The sequence below is a fragment of the Scleropages formosus genome, chromosome 15 (genome assembly GCF_900964775.1).
Source record: "Scleropages formosus chromosome 15, fSclFor1.1, whole genome shotgun sequence".
Classification (NCBI taxonomy): Eukaryota; Metazoa; Chordata; class Actinopteri; order Osteoglossiformes; family Osteoglossidae; genus Scleropages; species Scleropages formosus.
Window position 1 is genome coordinate 9597006 of NC_041820.1, and position 27047 is coordinate 9624052.

Genomic DNA, 27047 nt, shown 5'->3' on the forward strand with positions numbered 1-27047 from the left:
GATTTTAAAGAACACAAATTTTGTAGGAATCCCTCAAGAACCGTGAAATATGTTTTGCTCCTGGAATTTCCTCATTTCTGGCTCTGACACTGGCATCAAAGGAAGTATGACAGTCAGGTTATGAAACTGGCCTTTGAGTGAGGAAAAATTCTGATATTTGGAAATAATACAAGACAACCTTTAAAGTGCAGGAAGCACCTGCTGTGAGAATGTCAGTGGCTAACTTATGTAGGGTCCAAATAATCGAAGCATCAGTTGAAAAACTTTTAAGCAACTAAATCAGAATTGCAGATAATGGCAAAGGTGAGTCATTTGGTTGACTGTCAGTCTGTCAGCTATATATAAAAAAAAAAAAAATACATTTACCACTTTGATATGCAAGTTTTCAAAGCAACATTCCAAAGTGGCCAAAGAGTGCCTGCATCAGAGCTGCATGGTTTCCAACTACAGAAATGCTTAATGTGTCAATGGAAACAGCCTGAACAATATACACCAAACATGGGAAAAGCTGCACTGATGAAGAGGAACAGTAGTTGAAAATTAAGCTGTAGTGACAGGGATAGACATTCACAGGATATTTACTAAATGCCCCAAAAGTACAGCCTCAAATTACTGAGAAATTGAATCCCCATCTCTGACCCAGACTCATCAAAAACTGTCCTGAGTGTCACAAAGGTAGAATTCATAGCAGGACTGCAATTTGGAAACCACTTGTATCCAAAGCCACCAGACTCACAACTTGGAATGAGGAGCACAAAACCTGGACCCTTGAACAATGGAAAAAGGTAGTGACCGCTGGTACCATAGGTGTTAGAGCTGCTGCATTTAGACCCAAAAGTTGCCGGTTTGAATCCCACCTCCAGCTCTACTGTCCTTCAGTAAGGTAATTACCCATAAATTGCTCCAGTTAAATTACCCAGCGTTATGAATGAGTAAAGTAGCTTAAGTCACTTGAGAAAAGCATCAGCTACATGAATAAATGTAATATGGTTTGAGTCCTCTTTCACCATAGTTCCTACACCTCGACAACTTCGCATTTTGAGAAAGCCAAGAGACCTTCAACCCACAATGTCCGTTAAACCTTTGTGGGAAGGTGTGGAGCACGGAGTACGAAGCACATTTCCACCGTTTTGATCCCTAAAAGAGGTGGAGGCTATTCTCTTGAAGAATGGTGCATTATCCCATTGGAAAATGGTCAGGACTTGTTTGATGGCATTCAGTGAAGGACTGAAGCTGCTCTCAAGGCAAAGGTTGTCTATTACAGTATATTGTTACCTGTTTTCATTTTTTTTTGTCCATCCCTGGATTTCTCCAGTTATCTTGTATTTTTTAAAGCAAGGTAAATATAATAGTGAAACAAAGAACTAAACCGAAAATGAATTGAATAACTGTGACCCTAAGCAACAATCTAAAAAGCTACTGTATTAGAATAGCAATGAAATTAATATTTGCAGTGTGCAAAAAGTACAGTAAAAATCAGGGTATTGCATGCTTACCCTTGTGACCTAAAAGGGATAGTCATTTCCCTAAGGAAAAACCACGTTGGCTTTCATGCAATGATTTCACCTTTGAATGCTTTTGAACCACAAGCAGCTGTATAGAATCAAGGTATTTCCAATGAAAAAGCAGCACACTCTTCTTGAATGACAGAATGCCCTCTGCCAGAAGAAATGCCTTTATCCTGCGTAGACTCCTGGGACTGTCTGAGAAGGAAAGGAAAATTTTTGGTGTTGGTAAAATTTAATACATGGATTATTACAAAGATTATGTCAAATCCACAAAAAAAAAAACAGGATCTGAAATGGAATATCAGTTCAATGGTGCAAAATGTAGCTGTAGGTTGAGACATGGATTCCAGTCCATCTTAGCGTATGCACTATTGCACATTTTCTGCGTGCATTTCCTCCAACAGTCCAAAGACATGCGTTTCACGTGAACTGGTGACTCCAGATTTCCCATCAGATGTAAAGGTGTGTGATTGCCCTGCAATGGAATGCTGTCCTGTCCAGTGTGTCATCTGACTCATGCCTTATGTTTCTAAGGCTCTGTACCCCAGTGATCCTGCAGTTACTGGTAATGGATGGATGAACAAAGTGCCAGTGAAATTTTCCATCAATCATGTAATTATGAACACAATATACAGATGACATTCAGTAGAAACTGTACTTTGAATTTTGATACCCCCCCAGGGCTATTTTCTTGTGATGCTGGGCAGCAGCAGTGATCTGCATCTCCCAGTCTGCCATGCGGTTGCTATACCAATTACATCCCCCTGTCTCTACTTTGTTTTCTGCATCTGTAATCTCTCAAAAAGCCTGTCTCCTGCTACTGGTGAGAATAAGAAGAGGAAGGCACTTGCTCTTCAGGAGAAATTCAAGATAATTGCCCAGCATGAAGGTGGCAAGTCTAACGGCCATCACACGTATGCTAGGATATGATGTTCAGTAGGTTAGGTGTATTAAATGCATTTTTAACTTACGATGGGTTTCACAGAACATAACCATCATAAATCGGGGACCAGCAGATAGTTTTAAGATTTAAAAATAAAGAAAAAATCTCCTTTGGAAGTCCATAGCTAAATGTTAGGGGAGGGTGGTGTGTGATTTCCCTTAGAGGGGCTTTGCCTAAATGTACGAAGACATGCATTTTGGTTTTCGATAGGTCTTTTCTTTTTAATCCAGTGGGCTGCTCAGAGATGTGTGCCAAACGCTTCTGAATTTTAAGCCATTTTAGAGAAAAGCAGCTGCTAAAGAATAAATGTCAACGAAAAATATCCACATTTATAATAGAAGGTAAACGCACAAGGTCCGGGCGCAGAAAACTAACAGCTACCCCGTCTTGTGGCAAGTAGAAGCATCCTTACTTCCAGTTGCAGGTGGTGCACTTGAGCCTGGGCCCTGGCTGCATCTCGCAGTCCAGGATGGTATCGGGAAGGGGCGTTCCGCTGGTTTCTGGAAGCAGCCGGCACAGTCCCGCCCCCAGGATGGGTCCACTGCTGTAGCAGATCATGGCTCCCAGGGGGATCCTCCCGCTGGGGACCAAAACGGCGTTGAGGATGCAGCCGATGCGGTACCACAAGTTGACGAATGCCACACACTTCTGCCTACGTCAAACCACAAGCAGACCGTAAGAGACTAAAGCACCATCAGTAGCAAAAAAAAAATCGTACAACTGGAGCACGTACTGCTTGTTTGTAACTTCCCTCCACTTAAAGTCCAAAATTGAACACCAAAATATAACTTCACTAAAGACAGCTTCACAAGACAGTATAATACAGCACTCACACATGCAAAGGCCCATTTTAGAGGCATCAATCCACCTAAAATGTCTTTGAAGGGTGGGAGGAAACCAGAGCACCACGAGGAAACCCATTTGATCAGGGTGATGACATGTAAATTCTGCACAGACTGAGCCGAATTCAAACCCACATCCGAACCCACAACCAAGGATCTGTGGGGCCCCAGCACGCCACTCATAGTAACAGTAATAAATGCTGCATCGTACACACACACACACACTTTAATCGAACGGTCCGATGCGCTGACAACGTTTACCTTATGACCGTAGGGAAGAGTTCTATGCCATAAAGTAAGGATACAAACACAGTGGTCTGCATACACAGTTTCCCCATCAGGGCCAATGTCATGACAAGCGCAGGGATGTCTACAGAGGGAGGTAAACACAGCTGCCATCAGCATGTTGTACCACTGTGGGAAAGGGGGTGGAGTCATCTAATCAGAATTGTTATACTGTATTAATGTTTTTAGTTCACTATAGCAGAGAAAAAAAAAATCAATGAATGAAATTTATACTGTAGTTTATAAGGTTCAGGTGGATTGTTTTTCAGTTTCTTTCAGGAGTCTGTAAGGTTTGTTCACTTAGCTGATGCCTTCGTTCAAGGACATTTACCCTGATAGTTCTGTACACTAAGCTAATTTCAAATATCTACTTATTTATAGGTGGGTTATTTTTACTGGGGAAATTCAGAGTAAGGACCACCATCAAGTGCACTACAATGGGATTCAAACCCAGGACCTTCTGACTGGAATGTTACAGCTTTAACTGCTATGTTAGTAGCATGAATTAACTTTGTCCCAAATTAAAGTAAACCCTCCGGGCAATAATTTTGTAACAGACAATAACCCCTCTGCCCCAGTACTGCAGATAATGCAGTTACCATAGTACTTGGAGGCCAGCAGGGACAGCAAGCAGGCTGTGCCACTCAGCAACAGCGAGACCATGCTGAAGGGTCTTCGCCCGCACCGTTTCAGCAGGAGGGGCACCAGCAGCGTAGGCACCTCCGACAGCCCAGAGAAGAACTGTGCCAGGTAGATGTTCACCCCAAAGCTCCCCACGTTGTAGCAGATACCATAGTATGTCAGCGCAGAGGCCAACCTGAACACAAAAACATTGACTTAAAATTTTTCTTAAAAAGAAAAGAAAAAAAAAAAAAAAAAAAACTTTGCAGGATGGATATATGTGAACCTCAATATTTAAAGACATGGGGACAGCAGGTGGCATAGGGGTTAGAGCCACTGCCCCTGCTGTACCCTGAAGCAAAGTAACTGCCATGAATGGATGCAGCAGGAAAATTACCTTGCTGTATAAACTGATGAAGAGTTGTGTACAAACTGTATAAACTGCATGCACATGCCAGGGCTGGGCTTGTTGGCAAGAAATGAGTACCAGGTGTGGCCAAAGGTCCAAACACTTCTAAAAAGACAGACTGGAGACTGATGTGAAGTTTAGCTTCACCACCCCCTCCGCTGGCCACTGTTGGCTGATGTTTGAACTTTGGGGGACTGTGTTTAAGGGAGGGAATCAAAGTGAATTAGAGAACTGAAGAGCTTTTCGTTAAAGATTTGTGTTTTTTTGGGGTTTTATTTTGTCTTAGTTATCACAGAAGTGTCATTTCAGTTATTGTTTGGTTGCTGTAATTTAAAAGTTATTGGGAAGATGGGGGAGAAATCATGGTGTAAATTCACCCACCACTTACATTTATTAGATGTTTTTCTCCAAAGTGACTTACAATGGATACTATGTAGTGTTATCAGCCCACACACCTTATTCACCACAGTGACTTACACTGCTAGATACACTACTTATACGGGGTCACTCATCCATACATGGGTGAACCTGAACAGCATGTCTTTGGAGTGCGGGAGGAAACCCACACAGACACGGGGAGAACATGCAAACTCCACATAGACTGAGCAGGGATCGAACCCATGTCCTGTCGCACCACCCAGGTGCTGTGAGAACAGCACTACTTGCTGTGCCACCATTCCCCGTGGGGTCAGTCCATGAACCCGACGCACTCCGGCGTGTTACCGATTGTGAGTTAGCTCAGTGTACCAATATAACATTGTAAGTTGCGTTGTAGAAAAGCATCAAAACAAAAACATCCGGAGTGTGAAACTGCCTTCTGTTTGATTTATTGCATTGTGGTCATCAGCACGGTCTTTTAAACACCTGAATCCTCCTGACCTACTGGATTGACCCGTGTTTCAGCCGTTGCCAGTCGATGCGAGTGGAAACGTGCTTTTTTTCGTGCCCTGGAGATTTTCTGCTGGCTACTGATTCACCTCCAGTGCACCGAGTTATATCACTGCCAGTTGTTTGTTCGCAGATGAGCCAAGTTATAAAACCACACAACGGCATGAGGGGAAGGTGGGGTAAAAACAATGTGAAAGCATATGCCTTGAGCCAGTCGACACCTACCTACCCAATGTAACTCATGACACTGAGACGGAGCAGAATGGTGGGCGACCTGAAGAGCAGCAGGAAGGAATGCTTCTCACTCTTCCCCTCTGCTCTGCTGGAACCCTGGGCCTCCTTTCCCATGGAGTTTAAAATCTGTCAAGCAAAAAAAAAAAAAAAAGACGACATCTGTCCTAATTAATAAATGTAACATTTCTTAATATGTAATTTTTCTGCTTAAATTTATATTTACTAATTATAGATGCACATTTAATATTAACAATGGAATTAAGATTTGGACTGCACATATTTTTTTTTTAAAGCAACAGATCATTCTCATGTCACCTCCACTATTGCTCAAACTATCCGAACAGCAAAGGGTGTTTCTCCATAGGGTTAGGGCTCCTAAGCCACCAAAATTAAGCGGACCCATTTGTTTTCTTTACCAAATCCAGACTTTCCTTATCCTCCGGACACCGGTTGCGGTACTCCTCCAGCACCTCCAGTCTCCTGTTGAGAAGGAGCCACTGAGGGGACTCTGGAATGGAACTGGGTTCGAAACATAACATTCAGAAAAGACTGAATAAACATCGTCGAGCTTCATGAAATTCAGTCTTCGTTGGCGTTTCAGGCAACTTGGTGCCTAATCTTTGTGTACAGTGCTGTGCAGAAGTCTTAGGCACTCAGATGTTTCACAAAAATATTTGTTTTAGACGGTTATTTAATGTCCTCTGCATTAGTGTCAATGGGAAAGCGCATATTTTACATTTCCAAGCATTCCTTTTGCAAAAACTATCAATATTCCCATAAGGGTTTTGTATGTCATTAAAGTAAAATAGTAAGAAACCACTTTCCAAACAGAGAACTTGAGGTGTTTGTAGGGCGAACAGATTAACCAAAGCAGAAAGCGCTGTATAGAGGCAATAAAACTGGGCGAGGGACAATCATGGTGAAAATGTGAGGTTTTGTAACATGTGGCACTTTAACTTTCAGATCTTACACCATGGCAAGAGTGAGTAGAGCAACAAGACGCAAGGTGGTCATCCTCGGGACAAGCGCTTGTTGATGATGGATCGTTACTGAGCTTTGTAGGAAGTTTAGTAAGAGCATTATTTTTGGATTCATTCTTTCTTTACAGCTCCCCCCCCCCCCAACCAAGTGCCTAAAACTTTTGCACAGTACTGTATGTGTGAAGGTATGTGAACTAGTGTCCCACCCTGGGTGTGCTCTGCCTCATACCCTGTGCATCTGGGATAGGCTCTAGACCCACAAAACCCTGCACTGGTCAAGCAGTTTCTGTCTGGATGTATTGGATGAGGAATTGTCATTGAATGTATAAAACGGGGAGGTGGCACTGCTAAATGGTTGACAAAGTGAACTTGTAACCAAGAGCACAATGGCAGTTTCAACCTTAAGTAATATTTTAACCAAACTGCTTCAAGCAGACAAGTCTTAAAAGTGTGATGTTCAGATATCAGTAACCCTTAATCCTCTTAAATGTCCTTTCCAGTAATCAATAAGGTCTTTTCCAGTACTCTTCCACAATATATGCAGCATGATGTATAAATCAGCCTAGATTGAGATAAATGATTCTGTATAAATGGATAAATAACTAAGCACTAATATAATAGTGATAATCAAACATGGTGGTTCCTTACTAGTAGAAGGGGAGGCAAAGGAGCTGCGGTACAGCCATCGCCAGGTGGAACTGCATCCAGCCGGAGGTGAGGAAGGCCACGGCTGCCAGGAACATCATCCCTACGCTGAAGGAGAACGAGAGCAGGGCGGGGGGCCAGGTGCGGTACTTGGGGAGACTCCATTCCACCCCTGGTGGAAGAGGACAGGATCTCCTGCACAACCAGATGGGTGATGCCACGGAATGCGCATCCTGATTTTCAGGAACGTTAAAATTTGGAAAAACGTGTTACAACCAAAGAAATATGGTCCTTAATCTACGTATAAGGTGTCTATCCCAAATAGATAATTCCATGTTGTCTGAAGGAAGTGAGAAAATGTTGAACTTGCTTAGTTGCTTTGTGTTCTGCTCAAATGTGACCCGCTTACCACTTGTTTCCACAGTAAATGCAGTTTATTTAATCTGACTGCCGTAAGGCTATCCTCCACATTAGGCACCTGAACACATAAAATTAACAATCACCAGTTTTAACCTCAAGAAATAAAGCGGTTCGACTATAATAAAGAGCAAAGCGCAATCAAATGCTGGAGTCAGGAGTGATGTCATTTCCAGTAAATGAGATCTATAGACTACAAATTCTAAAAAGAAGCATAGAATTGCCAGAAAAGACAATGAATGAAGCTGGATGAAATCTGCAATATGACATTGACGACCTGTTTCATAACTGCTTTTTAAACAATTATAAGAGGCTGCCCAATTTTGGATGGGAGCATTAAAAATGGAGGGTTGTCGTAACCACAGTGCAAGGATTGACCGAGATGTAAGCAGATCGGAATGAGGACATGCGTGTCAAACACACCCACACGCAGCAATGAGGAACCGTACCCAGGCTGAAGGAGGTGATGTTGATGCCGCAGCAGGTCAGTCCAGCAATCCAGCGAGCGGCGAGGTAGAAGGCGGCGGACGGAAGGAACGCGGTCATCAGGGCCGTGACCGCCTGCAGGATGTTGCTGCCCAAGTGGACGACTCGCTTTCCATATCTTTATTAAAGGAAACAAGGCAGTGATTTAATTTATACCATACCACTGGCACCTTTCCTCTACAAGATTGTGTATAAAAAAAAAAGATGGGCAAGAAGTTATTAGTAAAATTTTTTTTAAAAAAAAAAGATACATGATGACAATAAGAGGAAAACATTATAGGTCAAAAAAGCCACAGGCCAGTATCTTAGCCAAAATAACACTGTTTATCCAAAGCATTTTTCCAATTATTCTGTGTTTCAAGGGGGACCAATTTAGGATGAACATTCAACGGATTATCATTCAAAATACTCATGCAAAAGTAACCATCACTAATTAAAAGATAATCAGAAAATGCAATTACACCCAAAGACCCTTAAAATGTGAACAATTTGAACCTCATTAAATTTAGGAAAGTATGTTTATTTAAGAGTTTCACCTGCTTCTCATGTTAAACGATCACGTTATGCATTTTCGGAGATACAAACATTTTCTGGTGAATTTATTTCTAATTGCATTTTATGCACTTACCCGTTTCCTAAAACATCGTTTGCAGTGGAGCCAACAGGGCCTGTATTTGCCCTCTCAGCTGTTAAACGTTCAGCTGCCAAACTGCCAACAAACAGAACCGGACTGCCAGACCACCTCAATTCAACTCGTTGCCGCTGTGTTTACAGCTACTAGCAGGCGTTTGGTCTCTGCTCAACACTCGGGATTGAGCAGCATTTTGTGGACACAACATATTTTTATTTTAACTGATTTTTAAAAATTTTTTCCATTGTGGCTGGAAGAACCAAATGTGAATGAACTGAAGGACATTTGTACTGAGGTTTGATTGTGACTCAGTGGTAAAAGTGACTTTGTACTTATGATGCAAACAAGTTACAAACAGATTTCTCTTCTCAGCTGCAGAACAGAAATGAGGAACCAGTGTTTTAAGGACAAATATTTAAATGTTATTGTTTCCGTTTCGTGGGGTTCCAGGTTCAGTGCTGCCGTCTAAGGATCTCATCGGTATGTCAGAGGTCCAGAGGTTTCGAGACGTGAAATCCGACTCACTTGTCGGCCAGGGCTCCTCCGAACAGCGACCCGATGAGCAGTCCGATCATGAACATGGTCTGACCGTAGGTGAAGGGCTCCCCTGCCTCCATACATGTTGAGTCCTGTGAGTCACAAACCATTTCACCTGCGGTGTGTATCACCGATGGAACACCTGCTGAATCCAAAGTGCAAAAACAACCTCAAAGATAAGGAGATTTGTGCTGTACTAAAGTGACCCTCAGCTTCGGTCTCCTTAGAATTTTTAAAATCTGTTTCTCAGATGGAGACCTTCCAAGTACATATTGGTTCTACTTTTCAATTATTGACCCATTTATACAGCTGGGTAATTTTACTGGAGCAATTTCAGGGTAAGTACCTTGCTCAAGGGTACTGCAGCCAGAGACGATATTCGAACCAGCAGCCTTTGGGTCCAAAAGGAGCAGCTTCTGACCACTGTCCGCAGTCCGATACAGCAACTAAACTGTGTTAATCTAACACAGAAACAAACTCTACACCTGAGATATGTGTGTGCTTGGATTTGTGCAGGATTTATTATTTTGAGTTTTTTTTTTTTTTTTAAAAAGTCTTCACCTGTTGCACTTTGTGGTTGTTTACCTGTGCTGTTTGGTTAAGTAGAAAGAAAAAAAAAATATGTACATATATATATATATATATATAGAGAGAAGATGCTTTAAAAAATATATAGTGTATTCAATAAATTAAAAACTTATGTAAATAATTAAATATTCCCACTCCTCCTGTTGTGCTTCCCTGAAAATCCTCACCCTGAATAAATACAGTAACTTAGAATACCCTGGTGTAAAGGGGTAAATCACAGCCATTCAGTCTAACTGAATTATTAATAATAACACTAATGATGTCGTGATCATACACGAATCACTGCTGAATCGCGCCGCGTTACAAAAGAAGAGCGGCGGGAGCGCGCACTCACGGTGACGTTGGGCTCGCGGAGCCCCTCGAGAGCCCCGCAGCGCGCCAGGTTCGCGGTGAACACGTCCACGAAGAACATGAAGGCGGTGAAGACGAAGCTCAGACTCAGTCTCCAGCAGACGCTCCTCTGCAGGGGAGCCATGCGGCTAAAGCAGGGACACGCGGCTGCTCGCCATCTGCGATGTGTCCATATGATCATGTGCAGTGCTGCGGTGGGAGGGGTGGGGGGCATAGCCCCTCCCCCAGTGTCTTGAAAGTAATGAGAGACGTGCCCCCCGCCCCCCCAGGGTGACAGCAACCCGTGTTCAAACAGTACCGAAAAGTACCGAAATCGCAGGGGACCCCCTGCGATTTCGGTACTTTTCGGTACTGTTTGAACACGGGTTGCTGTCACCCTCGCCCCCCTCCCCCTATCCATGTTTATGAAATTGTACAACCCCCCCCTCCAGAGCCGTCGCGATGCCCCACCCCGTGACCCCGCTCAAGTTACACACACACACACACACACACACACACACAGAGCGGTTGAGCAGCCGATCGCTGTCCTTCTCCGGGTCTCACAGACACAGAAAGTGCGCAACACGTGTTGGACTCTACTAGTAGTACAGTGTGTACCGCTGAGGTTCACTGGCGGTGAACAACTCAACTGGGAGACGGTGAGTGGAAACCGGAGTGACCCACGTGTTTACCGCCCATGATTGGACGGACGGACTCCGGCCGTTCCGGTGTAACTAAGCAGGGCGAAGTGGGGCCGAAGACACCGCTAATAATTGACCGGCTTCTCTTTCTTCCGTGAATTAAAACGAGCTGCTGCGCTCCAGTCTGTGTGACTGATGGAAAGCAAGTGTCTCCCGACAAATAATGTCCGTCCCCTCGTCCATCACCCTTATTGAGTCCCAAGTCACTTACCGTGATTCACAGTAATTCATTCAGCTGATGCTTTTCCCCCAAAGCCACTTAAATTTGTAAGCTACTTACATTTTTTTACCCCTTTTTATAGCTGGTAATTTTTCTGGAGCAGTTTAGAGTAAGTACCTTGTACCCTCAAGGGTACTACAGCTGGAGTTCGGGATCAAACCCACAACCTTTGGGTCCAAAAGGCAGCAGCTAAGCACTACACAGTACCAGTCATTGCGGTAAGATGATGATGACCCTAGGTTAGATTAACTACTTTGATTCTGCAGTTCGTACAACCCCAGCTGCTGCACAGTGTCTTTGGTCTCTGCAAACAGCTAAATTCACCCTGAAAAGAGTGATTCATTAACAGATGGTGATTGTTAACGTGCGCAAGTTGTGCAGGTGAGAGGCGCCCTTAACCGTGTTTACTGAAAGCACTTGAAATAGATCACCTGAAGAGCATTCGGCCAAACCCTTGGCCCGCATTCACCAGTGCAGTGAGTGTAACACGCAAAGCGCACTGTGCCTCTGGAGAGAAGGTCAAGCAATCAGAAGGTTTCTCCTTCAAATCCCACTCGCTGCTCTAACACCCTTGATCAAGGTACTTGCCCTGAGATACAGTAAGAATACTTTGCTGTATAAATGATCATTCACTGTGAAGGTTATTATTTACATTTATTCATTCAGTAGACACTTTTCTCCAAAGCAACTTCCAATGAACTCTACGTAGTGTTATGAGCCCACACGCCTTATTCACCAAGGTGGCTTATACTGCTAGACACACTACTTACACTGGGTCACTCATCCATACATCAGTGGAACACACTCTCTCTCTCTCTGTCACTCACACACTATGGGTGAACCTGAACAGCATGTCTTTGGATTGTGGGAGGAAACCAGAGCACCTGGTGAAAACCCACACAGACATAGGGAGAAGCTAGCTAGCTTAGTGGTTTGTTGTTTGTCTTTGTAACTAAAGGGTGCATGTTTGAATCCCACCTCAAGCTGATGTTCCCTTAAACAGGGAAATTACTAATAAATTCCTCCAGTACAGTTATGCAGTTATATACATGTTTAAGCAAACGGTTGAGTTGCTTTGGAGGAAAAAGTGATTGCAGTTGCTATAAAAAACCACCGTGGGGCGCTGCTGCCCTTCAGAAGTGTGAATGCAGTACAGTACAGACTGTGGGAATAATAAAAGGTAATAGACGCATCAGCTGTTATGTTTTACTTTACATCTGTTTTTAGTAAAAAATGTCTCAGACTCCCTGTATTAAAACGTTTGTGTTTACAATGCACTCCAGTTGTATTATTTTAATCCTTCAAAGTTTAAATTTGCAGATGTAGAATAATTTTAGTATATTACAGTTAAATACTTTGCGCAAGGGTACTACAACAGGAGGTGTGATTTCAACCCAAGTAAAATGCAAGGTGCTCTTTTTAACCACCTTTTAACCTCTATGGTACCTGCTGCCAAAGCTTCCATCACTTAATTCTTTAGATAAACAAATAAAAATGTTCTCAGTAAATTATTTAAGCTCAAAAATAATGCTCATAAGTGGGTTCCCAGAGGCAAATTCAAATGTTATTCGGAACAAAAGCACTGAAGGCACAAAGGAGCACCAGCCATTACAGCCAGAAAACCCCAAAAAAAAGTGTTTCACTATATTTCACAGATTAACCTCAAATCATTTTTAATATACTGTGTACTATTATATGTGTGTAAAAATATACATCTGGAACTGACATCATAAAAACCATTTCAAGTTCATTTATTTATTTATTTATTTCAACATGAAAATACAGACTGAGTGGACCATACCAAGGAAAAAGTTGACAGAGCATAATTTTTAAACATTTATTTTTTATTTTTAAAATGTAATTGAAGCATTGTTGAATTTAAATATTCAAAATTTAAGTTCTAAAAATCAGACAAAATAGCTGGCAATGACACTTCATTTATAGTATGATTGATGTTTCCTGTCTATACCTGCGCGTGTACACCTAACCATTTCGTGTGTAAAAGCTTATTTTTATATGCCCCCTATGACACATCTTTTCGTAGAGACTGTGTCACTAAGTGCTTCTTAGGATTAAACACAAATGAGCAAAGTACGATCCAAAAACCTAAGCCGCCATGACGATTTTTTTTCCTCCTCAGATCTGATATTAGGTCACCAGCTTCAAAATGTGAATATTTCAGTGAACATGTCCGTATTAAGAATTTTCCATTTAAATTTTTTGGATACAACACCACATTTCATAAGCATCACTGACTGTCAATTATCAGTTTATGTTTTCTATGCACTATATTAAAGATATGGATTGTGTTAGTTAGGATGCATCGAAGTGTGTGACCTGTATTTCCTAAGCTGAGAAGAACTGGCCTGAGTCATGACAATTTCACTAAGCGTAGCAAGTCCTTAAACTGTAGAGATTAAGAGCTAAGGAGTATCATATGGTCCCGATTCACGTTCCCAAGTCTACAATAGGCGACACATTTTAAGAAATGCTGGATTCCGCATTTATGCCCCAGAACTCGCATGTACAGTACAGAGAAGAAGAAAATAAAAGCCATGGAAAATATACATAAAATGAAATACTGAATTTAATACTTGAATTAAAAAAAAAAAAATTCCCACTTTTTGCAGAAGTTGTTTCAGTAATCACTGAAGACGACCGTGAAAACACATTTTTTCACCCAGCTGTTGTGATTTTGTTTTTGCCATCTTGCAGCTTTACATTTTAAATAAACTTCCCGACGTGTTGCAAAGGCACCCAGGGCAACGTGAGGAAGAAGAAGAGGTACGGATCAATCCAGGACTCGTACATGTTTGGGTCGAGCACTTTATTTTAGCCCCTCCCACCTCTCGGAGACACTCCCACGGCTCCGCCTCCTCATTCCAGCCAACCTGCCTTTGGCCCTCGAGGTCCACCGGATCCCGGGGTTCTGCGTTTCAATCAGATTTGCGCAGTTTGACGAGTCTTCTTCCAGGCCTGTCCAGGAGGAACGCGTACCGCGCCGTACCACGGCATCAATGGTCACATCATCCACCATGCCCGTCACCTCTCTGATATGTGGCGGCTCCCAGCCCTCCACCTTAACCGCCTTCTTGGAGGGTGTGATCTGCTTCACTGACATGGAGATGCTGTCCCAGAGGTACTGCCCCCGCTCTGTATACGTCCCGCTCCTCTTCTCCTCTTTGGACCTTTTCAACAACAGGAAAAGAGTAGCACTGATTCCTCTTTCAACATGTCATTTCACATTAAAAAAAAAAACATTCACATATTAATGGTATTAAACTGTTAACTTTGTGGGGGTGCGGTGGCGCAGTGGGTTGGACCACAGTCCTGCTCTCCGGTGGGTCTGGGGTTCGAGTCCCGCTTGGGGTGCCTTGCGGCGGACTGGCGTCCCGTCCTGGGTGTGTCCCCTTCCCCCTCCGGCCTTACGCCCTGTGTTACCGGGTAGGCTCCGGTTCCCCGTGACCCCGTAAGGGACAAGCGGTTCTGAAAATGTGTGTGTGTGTGTGTGTGTGTGTGTGTGTGTGTGTGTGTGTGTGTGTGTGTGTGTGTGTGTGTGTGTGTGTGTTAACTTTGTAGCAGTTGATATCAGCATTAATATTAAATAGTGGCAGCAAGAAGCATAGCGGACACAGCCATCTGCCCATTAGCGGAAGGTCACAGGTTCAAGTCCCACTCCTGCAGCAGGACCCTTAATCGAGGCATTTCCTCTGAATTACTCAAATAAAATATGCTGATGTATAAATGGGTAAAACGTTGTAAAGTTCATTGTCTAACACTGTAAGTCACCTTGGATCAGGAGAATCATCTATGTGGCATTTAACATGATAAAAATGCAAACAACATAAGCAACCTGTGTAATAATTTCTATATTATAGTAGATTTAGGAATACATGACTCCACCTTTCATTAAAAATCCTGTAAAGTTTGCTTTAACATTTGTCATATTTAATAAATGTGTCTTCTCTGAGATGCACCACGTTCCCGTGAATTCCCAAGGATCTATAAAAGCTGTTCTAATTATTAACATCTATATATTAATATTCTAAGTTTCAAGTATGCACTATATGTTTTGTAAGTATTACATTTATTCATTGAGCTGGTGTTTTTTGCCAAAGCAACTTACATTCTTAAACTACTTACAATTATTTACCCATCTACAGAGCTGGGTAATTTTAGGATAGGTACCTTAACCAGAGGCAGGCATTGAACCTATGACCTTCAGGTCCAAAAGTAGTAGCACAAACTACTAAGCTATCAGTTGTCCTATATGGTACTACTCATATTACACACACACACACACACATTTTCAGAACCGCTTGTCCCTTACGGGGTCACGGGAAACCGGAGCCTACCCGGTAACACAGGGCGTAAGGCCGGAGGGGGAAGGGGACACACCCATTATTATTCCAATATTCTCAATATCTCATATGAGCAGCATTACAACACTGCCAAACACAGGCAACATACTAAATTACGTCAGCTGCTTGCTGGTTGCCTCAAAAGTCATGTTGTCATCATTATTGTATCTGTGAGGTTGAACAGCAGGACTGAGCACAGACAGGTCAGCATGTTCATCTGCCGTGTTGGACTTGATTCGGAGACGTGTTCAGCGTTACCCTTCTCCCTTTTCTGTGGGGGCACCAGTAAGGAGAAAATGTTCATCGTCATCTGCCAGCAGCAGCTTCTTGTCTCTCCTCTCTCTGTTAGACTTCAATTTTTTAACCTTGATCTCCTGCAATGAAAAAAAAAAAACAATATATAATAACATAATATGCTTCCAGCCACTGTAAATGTCAAATAATAAATAAATTGAAAGCAGCACAAAGATATGAAGAGCCAAAGCAGCCCCGAAGATTTAGTGAAGTACGTGATTCCGCTATTTCGTAATTCCTGAAAAGGTTGCCTCTGCACAGATTTTTTGCCCGTTTGTTTGTTCGGCCACACGGTTTATTCAAAGTGAAATCCTACCGCAGAAAAAACAGCAGAGAGCTATAAATATTATCCAGTCGCCATTCTAAAGCTATGAAGTGTGCCTTTTGTGTACTGCTTGTTTGTTTTCTAACGACAACATGATTACATAAGACACAAATCGGGGAAATTCTTCTAAACAATTACTGCATTTCACCTCGTTTTCCTTCGACTGAATAAGGAAGTATGAATCAAAAATGCTCTTCAATCTTGGCTACACTTTGTAGAACGAAAACATCTCCTTGAAAACACATCTCTATTTCTGCAACAGTAATCTAGATTTTAAATTTCGCTAAATGTTTTTAATTTCAGGAAGCGTGTCTTTTCTCTTCTAAAATCAACTGCGTGCTGCGAGCAGTCGGCAAACTGAATGGTTTAAACAGCAACAGAAATAAAACTACCTAGAATTTAAAAATCTTTTATTAAAGGTTGACGGAATGACATATGATTCTTCGTTTTTTGGTGGATAGGATCATGATAAAAATTATCCTTAGAAACACAGTTTATATGTAGAAAAAAAGGTCCCAAGTACTGTTATATCTGGGAAAACAAGTAATTGGAAAGCTGGAAAAAAGCCATGCGGGGCAAAAAAATTGAAGTTAGGTAGGAAAACGCTGGTGACAACTTGGGTAACAAATTAATATATTTTTGGCTAAAATGCAAGTATGTGAACAAGCTTGGAGCAACTCAGAAGTGAAGGATTGTTTACCTTTGACCTGGGACTTGCAATTTCCTCCACGCCGTCTGGATCTTTATTCTGCAAACAAAGGCCATTGATTCAATAACTGCTTTGTAACAGCAGCTTGTGCACAAACAGACAAACAGCATAAACACAGACATCCTCCTGCGTGCTTTGAGGACTATTTCTGGACACGGTTTTACCGCAGAGCTTTAAAAGTGCGCAGGGCGCCAGACAGCAGAAGGCAGCTATACTCTTAAACCACGTTTGAGGCTACACCCTGAGGAGTACAGCCACAAAGTGTACTGCATGCAAAAAAAACCCAGGTTTGGATCCCAGCTCCTGCTGTAGTGGCCTTGATCAAAGTCCTTACCCTGAACTGATACTGTACAGTAAAAATTACCCAGTTGTATCAATGGATAACTAATCGTAAGTAGTTTAGTTTACAAAACTCACGTTGTTAAGCAGCTTTGGTGAAAAATGTCAGCTTACTAATGATTACCAGAATTAATGTGTTATGGAGAAATTGATAAACCACTTGCTTACATATGCCATTGAAAATTGTTGTTCTTGCTGAACCACCACTAAAACGCGTTATCGGTTTTACTAGATAAGTTATTTCCAAGGATGAGCTCAATACGAATCCAATAAATTCCTTCACTTGTAGGGACAGGAGATGTGACCGACTCTGCAGGACATACTACTGACCTCCTCCTCGGCTATGTTTCGATTGCACTTTATCAGCGTACGGGGCTTGCGTACACTCAAGATCAGCATGGCATGCTGCAATCCTAACGCAAAATGCATGGAAGATACACATTTATTTATTTAGCAGACACTTTTCTCCAAAGTGACTTCCAATGAACTCTACGTCGTGTTATAAGCCCTCACACCTTATTCACCGTGGTGACTTACACTGCTAGACACACTACTTACACTGGGTCACTCATCCATACATCAGTGGAACACACTCTCTCTGTCACTCACACACTATGGGTGAACCTGAACAGCATGTCTCTGGACTGTGGGAGGAAACCAGAGCACCAAGAGGAAGCCTATGCAGGCACAGCAAGAACATGCAAACTCCACACAGACAGAGCAGGGATCGAACCCATCTCCTCTCGTACCACCCAGCTGCTGTGAAACAGTAGCGCTACTCGCTGTGCCACCATGCCACCAAAAAAACTGTATGTAAATATTTCAGAATTCTCCAGAAAAGCACATCTGACCTGGATTAAAAAATATTTTGTGAGAATATTTTTTCTATTGTTTACAGAAGAATATACTGTTCTGCTCCTGTTATACCACAACACCGAAGACTAAGAACAGAGCTCATATAATTCGTTTCTTATTTATTCGGTTGACACTTTTCAGAAAAAATGAGCAATAATGATAGATTTGGACACTTGTAAGGTTTTGTACAGTTTTTTTTTAATATATATTTACTGTAACAGCTCAGCTGTTGATCGAGGGTACTACAGAAGGGGTGGGGATACTAACCCAGGACCTTCTCATTGTAAGGCAGTGTCTCTAACTGGCATTCCACCTGATGCCAGGTATATAATACATATATATATATACTCATAATAAATATACTTAGTTTTTTCATGCACTCTCCCAAAAATGTAAATTTTTTTTATGTTTCAAGAAATGTGTTTAATCTACGGGGGTCATCTGAGGAACTTTACGTATTTTAATTAGTTCTCCTAAAATCTGTACAGCTTGTACTGCTACAGGTGATTTGCCTGCTGAGCTTATGTATGTTTAATTATTTAACTGGGAGCTACAATGTACTGAAAAGAAAATATTTTGCAGAAACTACTGAGAGCAAGGTGCAGTGGGGCAGCGGGGCCCGTAGTGGCTTGCACCGCCACCTCGCACTCAAAGGACCCGAGTCCGAATCCCGCGTCCTGCTGCGGTACCCTCGATCAAAGTACTTACCCTGAACCGTTCCAGTAAAAATTACCCAAGTGTATAAATGGACAAATCTGCATAAGTGGCCTAACATAGTAAGCCATTCTGGGGGGAAAAGTGTCAGCTAAATACATTAGTGTTATTATAAATCGTATTAGGAATATTCTGTATGAGTCGACACATGTGATTGGGACTGACTGTGCTACTGTGCTCGGGACCTTGTGCGTGTCCCAGGTTTCCTGGTGTGAGGACAGTGTACGAAAAGTCTCGGTCAAAACGCATGAGCCCCGGAGCGAAGCCGAATCAAGCTGTCTCGGTATTGTGTCTGGACAGGAAGCTGCGTAGCATCTTGGCCTGGAAGGCTGGAAGTCGAGAGCTTAACCTGCTTTCCGCACGGTATCGTAGGTGGACTTAAACCCACGGCGAGAACCGAATGCCAGCTTCCCTACATGTGCTCATTAACCGTTTCCTCTCTGCTGAGCAGCGAGCGGCACAGAGGCCTGGGTCACCTTCACGATTGCCACTGATGATGTGGCGGCTCTTACAAAATGCAGAGCAGTTCTCAGCAGTCCTCGGAGGTCAGGTTTAGTTCCGCTCAACAACATGGAAATGAATTCCACCTGCCCTCTTTCACGTTCATAAATCCAGCGCTACACTGTCCCCACTATCTCTGTCAGCTGAAAAACTCAAGGCATGTGCCTTTCGGACAATTAGTGTACTATAGTAATAATGAACGATGAAAAAAAAATCACTTTCAGCAGCAGGTCTGACAAAACAGCACAAAAGTAACCAGCAGTACAAGCACATCAAAATAAATAAGAAAGATGGACATATAAGAAAAAACAAAGATGTTTTAACATTAAAGTACAGTAATGAATATATATTAATGCATATATTTAAGTTATTTAAATAATGCATGACCCCCCGGAGTGAACAGGAATAATCGGTTATATACATGCAATATGACTTAAATATAAATATGATATAAATTATACTATACAGTATTAAGTTATACTGTATTATACTGTATGTTATATATAACTTAACTATCTACAAGTTACTAAATACTACAAGCTAATAATATAATACATATGTGACGTTTGCTTTTCGACTGATTTCTACATTCTTGTTTCTTTACAAATATTTCGAAATTTACATGTACCGTATAATTTTACAGTTACAAATGAGACTTAAAGGTTGACGCAGTAAAACGTGGTTTTGCTTATAGTTACCGTTACTACGGCAGTGTAAACGTTACACGAGGAATGAATGGTGCTGCTGAGTGAGTGTTTACCGTGTTTACCGTGCGGTAACGGTACCTTCGGGCTGCGATGAGAACCTCCTCCGTCCTCCTCCTCCTCGTCCTCCTCCTCCGACCCGTCCGCTATAAGCGCCCTGCTCCTGTTCTTCCTGCTCTTCCTGAACATGTTCGCGGAGCTCAGAGTTGAGTTTGAGCGAGAAGCGCTTCGGTTCCACTTCTGTTCGTACGGAGCTGCCGCGGCAGCGCTGCTCTCTCCGTCACTCTCGCTGTCTCTCCCTCTGCGCGCGTCCGCGGCCCGCTCGGCTCGGACGGTTGTGGGTTTGAGACCCACTTGCGGACACGGCCCGGGGTGGAGGGAAAATAAACTTTTCACCTCACTCTTCTCACATGATCGCGGGTGTGTGTGTGTGTGTCTGTCCTGGCCGATGTCGGTTTTAACAGGGTCCTAAACACACTTCAGCGGAGTTCGTAATGGTTGTCATGGCAACGGCGCACTTGTGGATCACGCTCTATTAACCCCCCCCCCCCTCTTTTTTTAACAACAGACGATTGCTTTCGCCTCTTTCATCTTTTCCACGAAATTTCATTTGTATCTTACTATAATAATTCCACGACATTTTCATTTATATTCACATGTTCATGTTTCCGAGTCGTGAACCCCCCCTTGGCAGTGGACTCAGGTGTGCGATCCGTAAGAAACCAGACAAAACGCATCGTGCTTGTGCCAAAACTACAGCCTCATTAATCACACTGTCCTCATTCATAGATATTGTTACTATTATTATTACTATTATCTCCTTTTATTCAACTGACATCTTTGTTTAATGCAACTTGAGCTCATCTTAACATTTGCTTGAACATTTATGAAGCAGGACATTCTGGAGTAATTCAGGGTAAGTACCTTGATCATGGGTATTACAACTGGAATGAGATTCAGACCAACAATATTCTGAGTGCAAGGTGGTGGTTCTAACTACTACGCCACCTGCTGCCGCCTGCAGGCATAATGTAATTTAATAAATCTGTAGTTTTTTTGGTTACTTCACGCACTCTTAAGTCCTCCCTGGCTCCACAAATAGTTAATTTGGTACAAGTGTGAATGCATGAGCATTATTGACTTCATTCATTCATTCTTTTAAATTTCCAAAGCAATCATCAAAGCACTGGGAACCTTAAGCACTGCTGTTCATTACAACTGGGGCAACTGTGGATTCCTTCCTTTTTGCCAGTATGCCATTTTTAACAACTTTGGTGCTCAACTCAAACCCTAACCTCTGCCAATAATAAATAAACGGTCAAGTCTGCAATAGCAGTAAAATTGTTTAATACCTCATCAGGCCACTTCCCTTCTTCTCACTTAAACACGCTTTCTGAGTAAGGTGACTATAAACACTCCGTGATGGCGTTTTCCTAAAGAACGAGTGTTTTTTCAGTAGATGTGCACAGCAGCGATCTGTGGAAAGCAGAAAACAGAGCAAAAGTAAGCAGCTAAATAAATAACATTTATTGAAATAAATTATTAATTGTGAGAGGGTGCTGTGCCGTGCAAAGCAGGAGACAAGAGGGTTACCTGCCTCTTGTTTTCATTTTAGTGTTTGAGACTGGTCACAAAGCATATGTCACAGGCTTGTAGGAGGTGGCCTTTTAAGGACATTTAAAGAGGTTGTCTTGCCCTTGAAGCTCTGCAGATCCAGCAGCAGCAGCGCGCTCTAAGGTTTGGGAACCCAGCGACCCAGAGCTCTCCACTGCTCCACTTCTATTAATCTTTCCTCAGCCGGCTCTGGACACATGTCAGCTTCTCCCTCCTTAACGACAGATCTGTGTGATTAATACCTCAAATGAACGGGTTCAAAACATGACTTTGGTTTTTTTTTTTTCTATTTATATGTGTACACTTCCATCCATCATCCACAACCCCTTGTCCCAAAGCTTTACCTGGCAACGCAGGGCACAAGGCCGCAGGGGGGACTGGACACACCCAGGATGGGACGCCAGTTTGTTGCAGGGCACCCCAGGCAGGGCTTGAACCCCAGACCCAGCGGGCACCGACTGAACCTGCTGCTCCACCATGCCCCCCCATTAGTGTACACTTTGAAAATTTAAACAGATATACTTTGATTTGAAAGAGGCCATGGTGGTGCAGCAGGTTTGGCCGGGTCCTGCTCTCTGGCGAATCTGGGGTTCGAGTCCCGCTTGGGGGACCTTGTGACAGACTGGCATCCCGTCCTGGGTGTGTCCCCTACCCCTCCGGCCTTGGCCCTGTGTTGCCAGGTTAGGCTCCGGTTTGCCCCCCACCCCGCTTGGGACAAGTGGTCTCAGTCAGTGTGTGTGTATATATATATATGTTTTGATTTGTCATAAGGGGTTGTCAGCCACTGGTACATCCATTGGGTGGTGGGTTTCCCCCTTGCTAAGCATATAGTTAATGACTTGTTGAAATAACTGATAGGCTGTTGAGGTGGGGTCCTCGGCTTAATGCATGAAAGGTTTAGACCTTTGTCAGTTTGACCACTTAAAAAGCCACTTAAAATATGTTTATAAGAGCACACCGTTTGTGGGGTCTCATTCATCAGCAGAAGCTTGATAAATGCTCCAAGTGTCCTAAAAGTGAAATTATCACAGAATGGTTTGTGCCGAAGTCATGATTTCAAACAGAAACAAGGAAAAAAACGTCATGGGATTATTACTCCTAAATTACATAAGGCAGGGAATTTCTAAAAAAATACAAGTTTAATGCTTTTCTTTTGTATATAGCTGAGTAGCGTTTCCATGAGTGAACACTTCTCCTTCCATTGAGCTGATCCATTCTTTACGGTGCTGAGCTTTAGGGCAACATCATGCTGATGTGTTGTCCTGAAACCTGGGAACCCACTGTGCTCAAAGAAAAGCTCCCACCATCACTTCAAAACTCCAGGAGTCTAATACTAGGAGATTAATCCGTGAGCCGGAAAGGCCGCTTGCTAAAGCCTTTCCTTCGACATTCATAGGCGCCGTCAAATTATAATTCCTGCTGTTAAATGAGTTTTCACTCAATGTTGCTGCATTTTAATGGGGGAGTATATTACACCTGTAGTACTACAGTAAATATATGATTCTGTTAAATAAATATTCTAAAAAGTGCATTTTTAAAACCCCTTCTTCCAATTTTTTCTTTTTTTTTTAAAAAAGCGCCACATCACTCCTCTGCTTCCCTAAAGATGCATCTGTGCTCAGGTATAAAATGGGAGATATTATAGAAAAAATGTCTTCTGCAATGTTTCTAGTGAACTGTTGAATAATTGTTTTTTTCCCCTCATGCTATAACTAAAGATAGTTCTCTGCGCGTCACAGTACGATGTACAATTTGTAAAGTTAGAAGATCAGATTTATTCTCTTTGTTCAACTTTTCCACTGGTAGTTTTCAAGAATAACACTGAGAGGCCCTCTTTCTCTAGTGTGTGGGATGTGCCTAATAATCTTATTATAAAACTCTATGGTATTTTCCAAAGGCGCTTTTTAGCAAACTTCCCCCAGGCATCTTCAGATCAACTTTCGGAAGACACAGTATCGTCATCAGCTTCCCATATTTGTAATTTGTTTTTTGGAAGTAAATAAATTACAGATCATCCCTTTGCTACCATTTCATGTATTTGGTTTTGCCGAGTTCACTAGAAGTTTAAGAACACATTTAATTCGATAGTTTGGAAAATTTGCCTTTAAATGAAAGGCAAAAAGAGTTGCTTTGGATAACACCAATGCAACTGCTTTTACTCTTTCGATAGATCCTGAAACAAAAAAAAAGGAATCATTCTCACATTGTTGTAACATGAAAGTTCAAGTTGTCAGTGGCTGACAAAATTTTTGGAGTAAATTTATGTTATTTGTATAGTCTTTACAGAGGAGATGGAGTCACTATATATCGAAACATTCTTTTCCAATTTCTTACTTATATATTTTATATTTAAATGCACCACCACATAAACCGTGCATATTATTTCAAAGCATTGTATTCATGGTTCAATATGTTTATTTTGATCTAGATTTTCTGAACTGGCCAGGCAAGCATAAATGAAATATCCTGGAGGTTTGGGTCTGTTTGTGGTCATTCTATTTTAACTTAATTCTTTTTGTGAGTATACTGCACAATCGCTATTCAATTGTGACATCTGTTGGTAGATCTGAATGAAATATACCAATGGAAAATTAAGCTTCTTCAATAGAAGGAAAAAAGTGTTAAATTACACAACTTTTATTACTTTATTACCAGGGTACATTGGAAGTCACAAATTGCTGACAACAATTCCATTTATCATAAATATTCTGACTATTTACTCAGTTACACTGGTAAAATAAAGTAGCAGCTAAGTTGCAAATGGGTTTTGGATTAAACAAAAAAACCTGAAGCAATACAGAATAATAATGTTTCTAAGAAAGTTTGTAAATATTGTTATTTGTTACAAGAATTCTTTAAAAAGTGTATTTTACATAGTTTACAGATTTTTGGTCTTTTTCAGGCACAACCTGGTGCCACTGTTGTTTAGTTACATGCAATATTAAAGATTCAGGGCTCTATCTTTTAACCGTAGAGCCTAAATTATTTTCATTACCAATATGAAGTAAAAGGTTTTAATTACATAATAAAGTGCAATTTTATATAACCGGAACAGTTTCACATTCTTTGCATTTTGGTGCAAACAATTGTTTCAGAGCAGCAGACCCACGATGTCTGTCCTTTGTTACCGGGTGACACGAGAGGCCGGTTTACACAGCGCAGCAAGGCTCCGGGAACCACAGCTTGGCACTCTGAGCCCCACTGAACCGAGCATCAGGGTCGCATAGCGCACCAAGGGGCCCGGTCTAATCTCTGGAACATTCCACCCAGCTGTGGTGCGTACGACCTTGTCGGATGTCGGGACACGTGTTGTGGCCCTTCGACTCGCCTCTGAAGTCGGGTCCCTGCGGCGCAGTACATGGGTAATGGTGCTTTTAAACCCAGCGAGTGTTTTGGCATAGGGGAAAAGCCTCATCAGATATTCCATCGAAATTTTGTGGTCAAAGAGATGGCGATCTGTATCAGGAAAAAATAGGTACATTTCAGATCAAACTGGGAAACAATGGCAGTGACACAAGAGTGCAGCAGAGACAAGACAGTGGCATAGCAAAGCAAAACAAAATAAAATAAAATGAAAAAGTCCTGAAGACATCACATTATTTTTTTATCTAAAAGACATATTAAAGCAAAGGACAGTCAAACTTTAATCACTGGAAAGATTAAGGGACAGTACAAGATTAGTGCTTCAGCACAGCAGCACTTTATCCAGTTGTCACTTTAATACTGATGCAGGTTATCCACTTGTCTAAGCCTTGTTAATTCGGTAAAAGAGCCCAAAAATATGATAGGAACAACTCAGACAAGGGGATTCCATGGCAACTGATCTAAGATCTCATTAAGACGTCTTAAGCCGACCTGCACCGTACGGACATCTACCTTTAAAGCTGGACATGTGTTGATTCATGAATTTGTTGGGTTTGGAGCATGAATGACCCAAAGAGTTCTCTTCATTGTTTTCCAATCACATGCAAGTGTTAAGATTTCTACAGAATAAAATGAGATTTTCCTCATACCTTTCACAAGGAAATCAGATTTTTTTTTCTGTTGCTCATTATTGCTTATAATAACATAACGATCATGAACACATTACGTTAATCAGGTTTCAAATCTAAGCTGAAATTACTTTTAAATTGCTTTTATTATCAGTCTGAACTGTGCTACTTTGTTCATCAGTGACAGTTCAGCTGACAAATTGAATTGGAGAGGCTACAGAAGCAACATAATTATCAATGCGGATGAAGAAGGGCAAAGCCATAATTTATCTTTCCTGTAGTAGTCCTTTAAGGTGCCCTTTCAATGTTCCAATTTCAGACACAAACACACACAATCATCCAAAACCGCTTGTCCCACACAGGGTCACGGGGAGCCAGAGCCTAACCCGGCAACACAGGGCGTAGGGGACACACCCAGGACGGGACGCTAGTCCGTCGCAGGGCACTCCAGGCGGGACTCAAACCCCAGACCCACCGGAGAGCAGGACCCAGTCCAACCCACTACACCACTGCGCCCCCCCCCCCCCCCCCCCGCCCAATTTCAGACTCAAACTTTAAAACAATAAATAAACTCTACTTGCAGATAGATAGACAATTTATATTCTTATACTGTACACATAAAATGCCAACTCACCTGTTGATATCTGATATGCCCTGCAATCAAAAAACAAAAGAGGAGAAAAAAATCTCTGTATTCCACAGACTTTGCTCACTGTAAGAACCAGGATGATATGGTTTCCTGCAACTTACCTCCTGTTACAAATTCTACTACCAGTAAAGCCTCTCCATTTACCAGTACACCAGAGGTTCAATTCTCACAATGATCTCCTATGAGTAAGATGGCCTGAGACGGTATATAAAGGGAGACTTACTTGCGTAATGCATCACATGCTGTATATCTGTTGGGATTACCGAAACCACTGGCATATAGCCTGAGGATCAGACTTCGGAACAGCACCTACGCAAGGATGGTCTAAAAACGTTACTAACTAAATGCTTGGCAACGGTGGCCAGGCCAACAAATGTAAAGAATGTGCCCCATGGCTTGTCATCACTGAAAGACAAGGGTCCTTTCACATTTTATTAATTTCTGGGGAAATGTCATTTTCATTTCACATGTGAACTTCAGCAAGCAACCACAGTACACGTTCTTTTTAATATTCAAATTTAACGTCAGCCGAAGATAGAAGTTTCAGAAACTAATAGTATCATTTATTTAGTTTTATAGAATATTGCGAGGGTCTCGTAGGTTGTGGACTACAGAATCTGTTCTTTGAATTCATTGCATAATTATATTAAATTTTGCATTATATATATTATGTGGGGGGGCTGCGGTGGCGCAGTGGGTTGGACCACGGTCCTGCTTTCCGGTGG

At 42.1% G+C, this 27047-nt stretch overlaps 2 protein-coding genes across 2 annotated transcripts; both read right to left on the reverse strand.

The window, feature by feature from the left end:
* Positions 1-1407: 1407 nt before the first annotated feature.
* On the reverse strand, positions 1408-10632 carry LOC108921468 (solute carrier family 22 member 13). The gene is made up of 10 exons (XM_018730944.1): positions 10349-10632; positions 9415-9518; positions 8222-8376; positions 7359-7527; positions 6147-6249; positions 5726-5856; positions 4178-4395; positions 3555-3663; positions 2864-3103; positions 1408-1703 (listed from the first exon to the last, which is right to left on the reverse strand). Exons 1-10 carry the CDS (start codon positions 10577-10579, stop codon positions 1604-1606), a joined length of 1560 nt encoding a protein of 519 aa, XP_018586460.1. The 5' UTR covers positions 10580-10632; the 3' UTR covers positions 1408-1603.
* Positions 10633-13057: 2425 nt separating this feature from the next.
* Positions 13058-20546, reverse strand: LOC108921601 (testis development-related protein-like). The gene is made up of 4 exons (XM_018731130.2): positions 20149-20546; positions 16946-16993; positions 15885-16000; positions 13058-14453 (listed from the first exon to the last, which is right to left on the reverse strand). The coding sequence occupies exons 1-4, from the start codon at positions 20254-20256 to the stop codon at positions 14093-14095; spliced, it is 633 nt and encodes a 210-aa protein (XP_018586646.1). The 5' UTR covers positions 20257-20546; the 3' UTR covers positions 13058-14092.
* Between the last annotated feature and the right edge of the window lie 6501 nt (positions 20547-27047).

Excerpts from the sequence above, each read along its gene's own strand:
- LOC108921468 (XM_018730944.1), bottom strand. The coding sequence starts at position 10,579 with ATGCCCCCCACCCCTCCCACCGCAGCACTGCACATGATCATATGGACA. Across the intron at positions 8,377-9,414 it reads GGAGGAGCCCTGGCCGACAA|ATATGGAAAGCGAGTCGTCC; the intron begins GTGAGTCGGATT and ends CCTTTAATAAAG. Across the intron at positions 1,704-2,863 it reads TGCACCACCTGCAACTGGAA|ACAGTCCCAGGAGTCTACGC; the intron begins GTAAGGATGCTT and ends TTTCCTTCTCAG.
- LOC108921601 (XM_018731130.2), bottom strand. The coding sequence starts at position 20,256 with ATGTTCAGGAAGAGCAGGAAGAACAGGAGCAGGGCGCTTATAGCGGAC. Across the intron at positions 16,001-16,945 it reads TTGCAAGTCCCAGGTCAAAG|GAGATCAAGGTTAAAAAATT; the intron begins GTAAACAATCCT and ends TTTTCATTGCAG. Across the intron at positions 14,454-15,884 it reads CCCACAGAAAAGGGAGAAGG|GTCCAAAGAGGAGAAGAGGA; the intron begins GTAACGCTGAAC and ends GTTGTTGAAAAG.